The 12,177-nt window shown below is 38.1% G+C and overlaps 1 protein-coding gene and 1 long non-coding RNA gene across 2 annotated transcripts; one reads left to right on the plus strand and one right to left on the minus strand.

Moving 5' to 3' along the window:
* Positions 1-2,827: 2,827 nt before the first annotated feature.
* Positions 2,828-5,233, plus strand: LOC116716033 (uncharacterized). The gene is made up of 2 exons (XR_004338372.1): positions 2,828-2,915; positions 3,782-5,233. It is a non-coding gene; the product is annotated as an uncharacterized LOC116716033 (long non-coding RNA).
* On the minus strand, positions 5,127-10,305 carry apom (apolipoprotein M). The gene is made up of 6 exons (XM_032556765.1): positions 10,129-10,305; positions 9,725-9,864; positions 7,984-8,054; positions 6,490-6,624; positions 5,688-5,786; positions 5,127-5,609 (listed from the first exon to the last, which is right to left on the minus strand). Exons 1-6 carry the CDS (start codon positions 10,240-10,242, stop codon positions 5,596-5,598), a joined length of 573 nt encoding a protein of 190 aa, XP_032412656.1. The 5' UTR covers positions 10,243-10,305; the 3' UTR covers positions 5,127-5,595.
* Positions 10,306-12,177: the final 1,872 nt, after the last annotated feature.

The following is a 12,177-nucleotide window of genomic DNA, read 5'->3' on the forward strand; positions in this document are numbered from 1 at the left end:
GTTTAAAGATTTCTCTAAACTTTGCCCATGAAACTGTGATCTGGTCGTGATGTCAGAAATGTAACGTTTTTCCTCCATGCCAGGTTTCTACATCCACACTCAGCTGCTTTCTGGCTACGTCTCTCAGTTTCCTGTCAAATCGCTCACACTCTGTGTTTGGGTTTGAGTTTTTGTTTGTGTTTATTTTCTTTGGGGATTTTTATGACCTGCAGGTGTTGCCATTCTCCATGTTTCCAGCTTCAGTCCTTTATGTTTAGTTTATTCTTGTGTTCTGTTATGTTGGTTCTGATTAGTTTTTTCTGGACTTTAGTTCATTTTCTGGTAGGATTTTTTCTGTTTGGACATTTATTCTGATGCTGTGCATTTGGAAGGAGTTTTGCTCTCGGGTTTTTACATTTGGATAGCTGCAGGATGAAGGAAGATGATAAGAAGAAAGCCCAGCTAACAACCAGCACCTTTCTTGGACTGCAGCTTCTGACCGGGTTCTGACCCGGTTCTGATCTGGTTCTGTTTGGATGTGGAGTCGAACCAGGAGTGGTGGGGTTGGGTTGTGATGTGTTCACTGACTCAGGCTTTCATAATTTCCTTATTATCATTTTCAACCAGATTTCTCGTGCCGATCTAAAACACCATAATTCTGCGTCAATGACGTAAAAGTTGGGGAAAATGCGACATGAAGTTCAGACTGCAGACACTTTGAAAACAATCGGAAGTGACACAAATGTTATTTTTCTGGGGAGTGAAGAGATCAGATTTGGGTCGCGTTCGCCTGCAGCCTTTCAGGGCTGCAGCCTCTAGATGCCTCTGGTCCAACACACCTGAATTAAAAAGCTGATTTCCTCCTCAGCTTCCAGATTCTCCTGCTGATGACCTCATCATTTGACGCAGGGACACATCTAATAGTTTTGGGACACCAGGTCACCGGGTCACCGGGTCACCGGGGACACAAGCCACCAATTAAAGTTTTCTGAATTTGGTTCTTTTTTCCTCTTTATTAACATTTTTGAACTAATACAGCGTGCCCCTCTATGATTTTTACTAATAAACTCTATCATTGAACCTGGTGATGTCATCAGCTGAAGCCCTTAAAGCAGAACCAGAACTACTGTGTGACATCAGGCAGTGGAAATCATCTCTGGTGTGTTTTCTGGTGTGTGTACATTTGTTAGTGGAATAAAGAAGTAATAATCGATGCAGAGTGACTATAAGTTGTACTGAACTCCATTGAGTTTGTTCTCTATTTGTCCAGTTTCCATATTTGATGCAGTAATTTCTGCAAAATCAGTTTGTTCCGAAAGAAATGCTGCTTGAAACTAGAAGCTGCGTTGAGTGGTTGTAAGAGGAGAAGTGTTATTTACAAATTTAAGTGTGAATCTGAACACGAGGACAAGACAGATTGGGAAAAAAAAGCAGAAGTGAGAGCAGCATGTCTGTTTCCATTTTGTTTTTGGTTTCGTGCTCCATGGGGCCCCCCCTCAGTCCCCCCCAGGCTGGCTGAAAAGGTTTCTCTGGACTCTGAAAATGTCACTAACTTTCTCCTGCTTCATCACATGCTCACCCAGACACACAGACACACACCTACACCCGCAACACGAGAACGCAAACTGGCCTGGATGTGGGCTGCAGGGTGCTGTCCCCACTCAAAACAGCGGAGGGACTCTGCACCGCTGCTTCCTGTGCATCCTACCTGTAGTAGTAAAGAGGGCGATGAGTTTGCAGGTAGTTCCCAACGGGTGCTGTTTGAAAGGCAGAGAGTGTGAAGATTCACCCACAGATTGCACTATGTTCCAGTGTGAGGCCCCAGTTTAACAGGGCCACAGTTCAAACCAGCAGAATGAGGACATGCTCACTTCCACCGCTGCCAGTCTGCTCTGCTCACACTTCTCTGTTTGAGGTTGCATCCGTCAGTGTAAACAAAACAGAATTAGGATATTTTTACATCCATATATTTAAAGTTTCTGCAGCAAACAACCAAAACAAACAGCCCAGATGTGTGGAGATCTGGGGATTAAATTTAAACTGTGCTGCAGTTTTCCAACACAGAGATGTGCAACATTAACTAGTCCGACTAAATAAAAGTAGTTTAGAGCCACAAAGAGTTAATAAAGAGGAAATAAAGTTTTCAAAAACAACAGTTTTCATTTTTGATAAATATTTACTATAGAAAATGTGTTGCATTTTTTAAATAACCTCAACTTTATTTCTATTTTTAGATTTTAAAGCAAATTAAACGTGAAAGCATTTGCAAAAAGAGAATGGATTTATTTTCTGGATGTTAATTTAACTATTTTAACTAAAGTGTATAGTTTCCAACCTAATGACAAGAAAAACAGACCCAAAGAATATAACTGCTACTTTTAGAGTCATTTGATCGTAGAAGTTCAATCCAATCATTCCATGAAAAAAATGGAAAAACTATGAAAACCTGCATTTGTTAATAAATATATACAAAAACTTTATTTAGTTAGTTATCATTTTTAGCAAAGGTTTTAAAGAGCCGTTGTGGAAAGTCCAAAGAGCCACTTGTTGCAGATCCCAGCTTTAAGAGTATTTTAAAAAATTTCAGACAAAATGAAATAATAAATATGGAGATATTAGTGAAGATTAAGATAAGACTTGAGTTTAGTTCAGTCGGATTAAAGTCGACTGGATTAAAATTGGTGTAAATCTGAATGACCTAAAGTAAAGTAAAATGTACTCGACTGTTTCTACTGGATCTTTCTTCATGTGCCTGGATCTCGACTCCGCACAGCTGGTCTGCAAACAGGAAGTCACACTTTAACATAAACTGTTGTTTGTGTCTGTCTGGTCAACTCTTTGTCTTTCTCTGAGGTGAGCAGAGACGCTCCTCTCTGCTGCTGACATAACGGATTTACTTCCTTTTCTGACGGTGATTTAATATCTTTCTGCTGCAGGTAAAAGGAAAATTACCAGCAAAACTTGACAAAACTACACTTAAAATAAAATAATAGTTGAAGTTTGCTGGGTTTGAACCAGCCAGATGTTTGCAGTGTGTAAGTGTTTTGCATTTAATAACTGTGTTGTGAAAACTGCAGAGCTTTGAAGCCTGCCGAGTTTTTTTTGTGTTGTTTTTTTTTATTTAAGAGTATTTAACAGATTCTATATTTGAACTTAAATGCTTTCTTTTAAATTTAAAAAGATTTACCTAAAATAAATTTTAGAAAATGTTTTTACTGTTGGTAAATGAACTTTGTCCTAATTAACTGGATTTAGCTGAAGTTAATGTAAAAAAACTTTCTGTTTTAAATGAAAAAGCATTTAGGTTCCAGTAATCTGGTCTGTGTTGATTTAGAATTAATCAGATTAAACTCTGATAAGTTTTTATTATTCATAATGAATTGGAACGTACTGGTGCGTTCCTCTGCTGAACTGGACTGAACTGGTCTGCAGGATGTGAATCAGAATTTGAATATAATGTTTTAAATCAGTTTCAGATTTAATTCAGGTGGAAAAACTGAACTAAATCTTGAATGTTCATTTGAATGATCCTCACTTCCATTTTTGTGTTTACATTCACAAACACAAAGTTTTGTTTACATGTCATATGTTTGCTGATTTACTTTTACCAGTGAAACATCTAGCTAACTGGTTTTCCTTGCTGATACTGGTTCCAGTTTTGTCTTATTTTGTTGAGTAATTTCTAATAATTTCTAATAATTTGCTCTTTGTGGAGCATGAATTCCCCTCGTCTGATTGTCCAGGTCAGGTTCTTTCTGTTTCTCAGTTCTTCTTCTTCTTCTCTTGTGTTTATTCCCTTCAGCGTTGCCACGGTGACTCATCCGTCTCCATTCAGTCCTGTCCTCTGCTCCTTCTTCCCTGACTCCATCCTGTCGTCACATCCAGATCCTCTAAGAGACTGTTCTCTTCCTGTTAACCAGTAGCTTCAGTTATGTTGCAGTTGCAGCTAATCTGGTTTAATCTGACCTCCTTTAGTTGATTTTTGTGTTCTTGTTTTAGCTTCAGAGTGGATGAACTCACCTTGTGTCATCATGCTGTAGCATCCAAGTTCAGTAAAACATTATATTCGACCTATATGTAAATTTCTGTCTATCTGAGTTCAAATAAACTGATGGATTAAATGAATCTGACCAGAATAATAGAGATTGTAATAAACTGAAATGTGCAGGGACGTGTTTTACTGGTTAGAAATGTTTGTTACCTCCATCTTTAAGGTCATTTTCTCTCCTTTGTGATTTCTGTGTACATTATTCTCCTCTTCCTCTGTTCTCCTCCTCAGCTGTTCCACATTCCCCTGATTAACTCACCTGCATTCAGACTCATTCTCCACCCGGACCTTTACTATTTAAGCTTTCCGGGTTTTATTATTTTTGCTCTCCTTTCCTCTGATTGTGCTGCATGTCCTCTTCTCCGCCTGCATTTTCTGTAGGTATTCTGTTTTATTTTTTATTAATCTCCACCCTGATCCTTCCAGACTTTCTTCTGAACATACATAAAAAACAATACATCTGCAGATCTGTTAGTTCATCTAAATTCAATAAATGATCATAACTGACAGACCAAAACACAGATTGAAGCTCTTATCTTTTCTAGTTGGACAAGTTGAAAAAAATTTTCATTTTACCGTTATTAAAATCTCCCATCAGCAACCAGGAAGCTTCAGAGGAATAAATTTGGTTCAAATTTAATTATGGGATTTCAGTTCAAATCTGATTCCAGTCTATTCATAAAGGATTATAATATAATTAGTTATAAATTAAGATGAGTGATAAAGCTTTAATGGAGCTGGATTGAACTGGACTGCTTGTAATCTGCAGTGATGCAGCTGGATATGAGATGATGTGAGCTTTAGCTTCATGTTTTCAGGATAAATAATATCAAAGCTTGAACACTTATTTTATTTGACTTAAGCAATATTTTTTTGACCCAAATGAAACGTCTATCTGCACTGAATTCGGCTTAATGTACAACAGATTAAACTCACAAACAAAACCTCCGAATGATTCATTCATGCAGCTTTGCATCGTCAGAGATCTCCTGCCTACAAAAACAAGCCTCTGAAACTGAAAACCTCTTGGAACAGAAATGTTTTACCTTTTCATACTAACTGTCTTATCAGAGTTCAGTGAATCCATTTCAAATTGATCTCAAGATGAAAGCTTTGTTTATTCAGAGAAATGTGAAGGAAATCTTCACAATGAGTCACATTAATGCCACTCTGATAAACTCAAAAGAATAAAGTAAAATATTTATATGAGAACACAAACTGCTCCTTCCTGGGCAGGTGATCAGCTATTTCTGACTGCTGGGATTTCCTGGGTTTTGATTGATGGTGGATTCTGTCGGGTTTCCCGCCTCAGCAGCTGCAGCTCTGAAAATAAAACCTCTGGATGGGTTTGGCTTTGATGTGTTTAACAAAATTATAACTACTCTCTGAGGCCATCTGGTTCACTTTAGTGTGGCACAGGAGAGACAAAATGATCCCAGTTACAAAGAGCCAAGATCTCCCAAAGCATCCTGAGATAAATGCTGCGATTTCACTGAGCGGGAAGCGACTCTGCAGCTGGTAGAAGCCGCTGCAGAGTTGCAGCGACTCTACGTCCTCGACTCTCACGTCTAGATGCAAAACTCTGGAAAAACATCAAACTGTTAGAATAAATGTTAACATTACAGAAAACAACATAAAATGTGTATAGCTGATAAAAAACCTTTCTCATGAGGTAGTGTGACGCTCGCTGTCAGGCCACTGCAAGCCGAGTTCCTAAGAAACGTCGTCAACATCTCCGAGTCGACATCCTTCTGCCGACCTTCAGGTCAAACCGCAGAAAAAAAGAAAATCTAAGTAACTTAGTAGGGATGCAAGTTAGTGATTACTGACTTAATCTAAACGTGATTGATTTTTCTAATCGACTGACATTTAATTTAATGAATGATTAGTTCAATTATTTCAATTATTGGACATTTTCTTAAAAATTTGGGTTTTCTCTTGCCTCTTTAGGGCAAAACTTTTTAGAATTTATAATTATAATTTTTTAAAACATTATATATTGTGAAACTTAAAAAGTTTGTTGAGTGTTTAGATTTCAAAACAGAACCAAATAAGGTGCATTTTTCATTCCCCTCCACACCGTTTCTCTCTCCCGTTCTGGGATGGCCCCACCATCTTTGTTTATGTATCTACTGATTTGCTTAAAAATGACCAGTGGCGCCCTCTTCTGGATGCTGCCCAAACTACAACACTACAGGAAGGTCTAAGCGAACATTATCGGTTAATCATTGGAATTAATTTTCATCTAATATACAATTAAACACAAGTTGATGAATTGCATCCCTACAACTAACTAAATTATTTATAACACAAACCACAATGGAAGTAATTTGACCAGCAGAATATAAATATAACAGACGTAAAAAAAAAAAAGAAAAAAAAAGTGAAGTATTTGCAGTTTTAGAGGTTATTGTTTGATAAAAGACTGAATGTGACTTGACGTCGGGTGAGTTACTCCTTACAGTATAGCAGGAATCTGTTGAGTGAATCCTGCGAGTCGGTCTCTTTCAGAGGCGGGTCTAGTTCCTGGAAAACGATGCAGTCGCTGCAGTTGGCCCACATGCCGCTCCACAGCAGATTACGGCGCTGTGGCCTCCCTGGATTAGAACCGACACACCAGTAAAACACAGATAATTACAAATTTATTGATGTAACTCGACTTAATGATTGATTCTATATTGCATTGTGATTCTGTGTTTGTAATGATGTAAAGCACTTTGAAATGCCTTGCTGCTGAAATGTGCTATACAAATAAAATTTGATTGATTGATTGATTGAGATAAGGCTCAGAGGCAGATCGTCTCTCGTCCAGATGTAAAAGAAAATCCATTTCTGCTTCATTTATCACGCAGTCAAGCTGAATATAAGAAGGGTTTCTTGTTTTTAATAGGTATGAAGGAAATCATGAAGTTAAGACAAATATAATTTTTGTTGTGTCCATTTAATGATTTTTCTCATTAACCATTTATAGTGGTGAGAAAGATTTTAGCTTGTTCCTTAAAGTGAACAGAAAACATTATTGTGATTCACCATTTAGTTTATAAAATGCTGTCAGTTGTTCACCAGATATGTTTAATAAAGAAAAATATTTTAAAATTGAGACATATTTTCTCTATTGAGAAAACAATTCAAAACAATGACGTACAGTAAACCAGACGAGGTGCACAGATTGTTTCAGGCGGCTCAGGTATTTACAATCTTTTAATAATCACTGTCAAAAATCTGTGGAAATCCTGGAAGTATTCTGAATTACTGATTGTAAATGGTTCTTTGCCTGTTCGTGTATTTCACTTTATCAGGTCCAGAGGACTCCCTGCAGTCATAGTCCCTCGCTGTCTTCATTGTAGGAAACTTTTCTGTTGCTGTGCAACCATTCAGCAACTGTTAAAGTCTTATTCTGCAGCAAAAACAGTTTAAAAAGGTGCAAAGTGGTTTTATTAGACCTTGACTGTAAATAAACGAGATCTTTGACCAATCTGAAGCAGCTGGCAGCTTATGCTATCATTAAGGCAGTTTATGCTATTATCTAAGTTTGTTATCTGTAGTGGGGAAAGTGGAGGAAACAGAGTTCCTAAATATTATAATCAGAGTGAAGAAAGATGAGTTTGAATGATAATTTTTTTTTAAAAACAATTAACCCAAAACAGTACCCTGGGGAACTCCATGTGATGAGAAAGTGGTTCTAACGTTTGATGCAAAGCGGCAAACTGAACACATTCCCAAGAATATCACATTTCTACAGGCTTGAAAACCAAAACCAGCGCCGGGATTTCCCCAGCAGCTCACAATATAGTTCTAGAGAATCACATCTTTGATGTCAGGTGTTTTCTTCATTTTTTCCTCTTTTTTCTGTTCGTACACAGACATAAACACACCACCACCCGTTTTAACCACCAAATCCTGATCCGTTTCCCCACTCTGTGTCAATACTAGTAGATAGTAAAAGCTGCACTGACCTTCCAGCAGCAGGTCATCCCTCCCCGCCTGCACATGGTACGTCCAGTTCTGCTTTATGCAGTCATCTCCCCTACAAAAATAAAAAATAAAACCAAAACTGACCTATTGAGAAATACAAGAGTGAAAACAAATGATTTTGTTTGAATTTTCAAACAAAATCATTTTTACTTTTTCTTCTGTCAGATTCCCTTTTCTAGTTTTTATTTACAAACTAAGCAGCTTTATTTTCCTTGAATAACTCTGGTTTCAATGAAGCTGACGCAAATTCACAGGCATAAAAACTTTAGTTCCCTTTTTAAACTTTTGAACAGCAACGCGTCCTCTGTTGCTGATTTTCATAGATGCAGTTACCTACAGTTTTTAAATACAAAAGGCTAATCAACCTTCACCAAAAAGCAGCTTGACAAACACTGGAGCTTATCTTGGTATTTTAGACCAACATCTCGTATGTTTGGGTTCAACGTCCAAAGACGGACTGCAAGCAAAAACTGGAAGTTAAACGGGTTTGAAAAGGGTTTGAGTTCAACCATCTGGCAGAAGATCATGAATGTCAGGAATCATAAGTGCTGGATTACACAATTAAACAGCCGATCAATAAAGAAATCCGCTGTTGACACACACACATGCACACACACACACACCCACACGCACACCCCCACACACACACACACACCCACGCCCACACCCACACACACACACACACCCACACATATATATACGTATATATGTTAGTTCTGTAGTTTAGTTTCTCCTGGTTAAACTTCTGTAATTTCCCATTAAGCACCTTTTACTATCCAGTTATTAATGGCTTAATCCAGAAATGTATCAACTGATCACGGTATTGATTAGAGCCAATCAGAAAGCTCTGGGCATTTCACATGTTGAAGTCAGAAGGATATTTTAGCTTCAGATGCATCCTGTGCTACAAATGACCAGGCTTTGACTAAATGAATACAGTTATTGCATTTTAGACAGTAAAATGTTTATTTAAACTTTATTTTTGAAATGTTTAGAGACATTTGAAAAAGGAACTGAATGTTTGCATATGATTAAATGAATGCAGAATGTACCTATTTTTTACCTGATGACTTATCAGAATAATTGATTACCAAAATAATCACTAGCTGCAGCCGTAGTCATGTTCAGTGAACTGTTAGAGATATATTAAAATGCAAGCATTGGTACATATTTAGTCACAGAGTGGGGTCAGAGGTCAGAGGTCTGAGCATTCTGCAGAGTTAGTAGTTGCAGAACTTCATATGTCCTTCAGATTGGGTCAAGAATGGCGCGTAGAGAGATTCTAAAAATGGGTTTCTGTAGCTGAAGCGCTGTAAATATACGAGCTGCCGGTTAGGTCAACAAGAGCGATGTGGAGCGTCGAGTGCAGAAATGAAAAGCAGTTTGGCCTCCAGCTATGCTAACATGACCTCTCACTAATGCACCAATTATCAGCCATGAACAGGACAGGTTCATGGTGAGCCTCATCCAACATCAGTGTCTGACCTCACAGATGTGATCAAAAACTCCCATCAACTCTCCTAAGCCTTGTGGAAATCCTTCCAGAAGAACTGGAACGGAAAAGAACGAGCTGGTACCAAATCAGTGTGTTTGAATTGCAAACAGGACATAACGTGTGTGTGTGTGGGCGTGTGTGTGTGCGCGTGCCTGCGTGCAGGGGTGCTTGTGCGTGCGTGTGTGGTGGTGTGTGTGTGTGTGTAGCGGGGCAGTTTGACTTCTTACATCCGCATGTTTCCAGTCAGGACCAGAGTGGTGTTGGACCTGTCCTGTATGGTGAAGACGATGTTGTCAAACATCCTGAACTTGCTGATGTCTGAGTCCCTGAGACTGACAGCCGCCTTGAAGAACCATTTCCCCGCAAACTGAAACACACACACACACACATGGAGAGAGATGGTGTGGCGTGGGGGGAGGGAGCGGCAGATACGAGAAGAAGATTATTAAAGATAGAAGCCCACGACTTGCAGCAAAGACCACTTGTGGAAAGAGCAGAGGAGGTGGAAAGTTCCCTTTTGAGGCAACACATCTCAGCAAAAGCACCAGCAAACCACACGAGGGACGGTTAACGTTCCTTCAGGGGTCCATTTACTTTTTTACTGACAGAAAGTAAACATTTTAAGTCTCACCTGGTGCAGGTCGAGCGAGTTCACAGCCAGCTGCTCACGATACTTGCAGGGAGCAAAAATCTGCTGAACAAAAGCTTGAAAATACAACAAATATAGCCAAACGTCACTGAACATGACTGCAAATTAAACCAGTATGTACAAGAAATGTCAGTGAACTCCAAGGACACGTCTGACTTTATGCAATGTTGCTAAATTAAACAGAGTGGGTGTGGGTGAATTATTAGCTACTGTTCTGCAGCGGTGCCGCGGTTACCAACCTCAAAGGAGGTTTCAGCATCCTTTGATGCAAACAAATGTGGTTTTTAGATGAACTCGTTCATAGTATAAAGTGAATCAAACTTTCATTTTTTCAAAGAGATGAACATTTGAAAACCCACTTTAAAAAAACTAACTTCCTGAGTGAATCGGCCCCATGTGGGAGGATGTGGTAATGTCAAAATCTCATCAAAAAAGAAGCAGATCATTAAAGAAAGTCTTGCTTCAACCTCAGCTTCTGTATCAGAGACAATTTAAAGGAAAACAGTCAGAATCAGAATGTCAACAGAATTATTAACTGTGCTGCAGCCTGCTCTTCAGAGAGCAGAGCGTATTTTTAAAAAGAACTGTTCACAACTAACTAACTAACTCACTAACTAACTACATACATAAATATTTTTAAAAGCAGTTTTTTGGGGGACAGGATTACAGTTATTAATTTTCTCTAATTTCCCCCTTAATTTATTTGAAGCGTTCTAAAAGAAATTAAAATATTCAAAAAACAATAAACAAAAGATTTAAATAAATTATTTTTAGAAATCAGATAATCTACATATAATGTATTTAATGTATTTAATGCATAAATGTAAAATTAAAAGTAAATAAGTAAATGAAATAACTTTAGGAAAAAAGATCAGAGCAGTCTTTATTTTCCATGTTCTTTTCTTATCATAGCCACAAAAACAGAAAATGAAATATACCTCATGGATCAGAATCACTGAAGGGTGTTTAATTTTTATTTATTTACTTTTAAATACATATTTATTTTTAAATAAGTAAATCGTGAAACCACCTTGGACTAGATGCTTAGATGAGACTGTAAATGATGAGTGGCATCTGGAGGTTACTGGAGCTTCTGTCGCGATGGTGAGTGAAGGTCAGCAGAGGCAGGAGGTGCACACACAGCTCAGCAGCAGCATGGAGACGCAGCGGGAACGCCTGCAGGTTTGCATGACGTCATGTCATCCTTTTAGCAAACCTTCTGGGTGCTTCACTGCTTTAGGTCAGCGAGGATTTAATTATCTTGTAATTACACAATACTCTCTAAAAAGATCATTTTAACATACTGTGTGGATAAACAAACCAACTTTTAGCTGCATGCTGCCTCAGCAGCAGAGCATGAAGCTGAAGGAGCAGCCAAGGTCAGGACTGGGTGTGTTCTGGTTCTGGTGGCCTTTTGGTTTTCTGGTCAGTTTGGTTTATTTTCTCTTAGATGTGAACTAACCATTTATTCCCCTTCAGTTGAAAAAAAGAGTATATTCTAAATTTTTCTGCTTTTTGGTCTTCAGCTTGAAAGTATTTCTTGTTTTACCACCTAAAGTCTCAGTGACAACAGTAGAAAACCTGAGCACTTCTCATTTCTGGTGGTTGTAGTCATAGCCTTGGTTACATAGTCGTCATTTCCAGGAGCTGTGTTGTGTGAACTGATTTACATGTGAAACAATAAAACCCCTCAGGGAAAATCTTGACATACAAAAGGTCAGTCCATGCTCTGGAAATTTAAAAAATACATTTTTGTTTTATTAAAATAGACACACTGAAATTTTATCATTGTGCTGAATCATTTTTAGGTTAATCCAAAATAGATTCAGTGCTTATTGCTTAAATTATGAATATAACAACCTTATTAGGGTTAGACTGCTCTACCAAGTAAAAAATAATGAGAACTATGAATGAGTAATGAAATTCATATGCATCAGATCACTGGAAACTATTAAACAAGGAGAGAGGTGCAGAAAGAGATGGTGGAAGATATGATTAGTTACTGTAATAATTCCTGCTTCTACAAGGGGG

This window comes from Xiphophorus hellerii, chromosome 3 (assembly GCF_003331165.1).
Source record: "Xiphophorus hellerii strain 12219 chromosome 3, Xiphophorus_hellerii-4.1, whole genome shotgun sequence".
Lineage (NCBI taxonomy): Eukaryota > Metazoa > Chordata > Actinopteri > Cyprinodontiformes > Poeciliidae > Xiphophorus > Xiphophorus hellerii.

Excerpts from the sequence above, each read along its gene's own strand:
- apom (XM_032556765.1), bottom strand. The coding sequence starts at position 10,242 with ATGTTCAGTGACGTTTGGCTATATTTGTTGTATTTTCAAGCTTTTGTT. Across the intron at positions 8,055-9,724 it reads CTGACTGGAAACATGCGGAT|GGGAGATGACTGCATAAAGC; the intron begins GTAAGAAGTCAA and ends TTATTTTTGTAG. Across the intron at positions 5,787-6,489 it reads CAACAGATTCCTGCTATACT|GTCGGCAGAAGGATGTCGAC; the intron begins GTAAGGAGTAAC and ends TTTGACCTGAAG.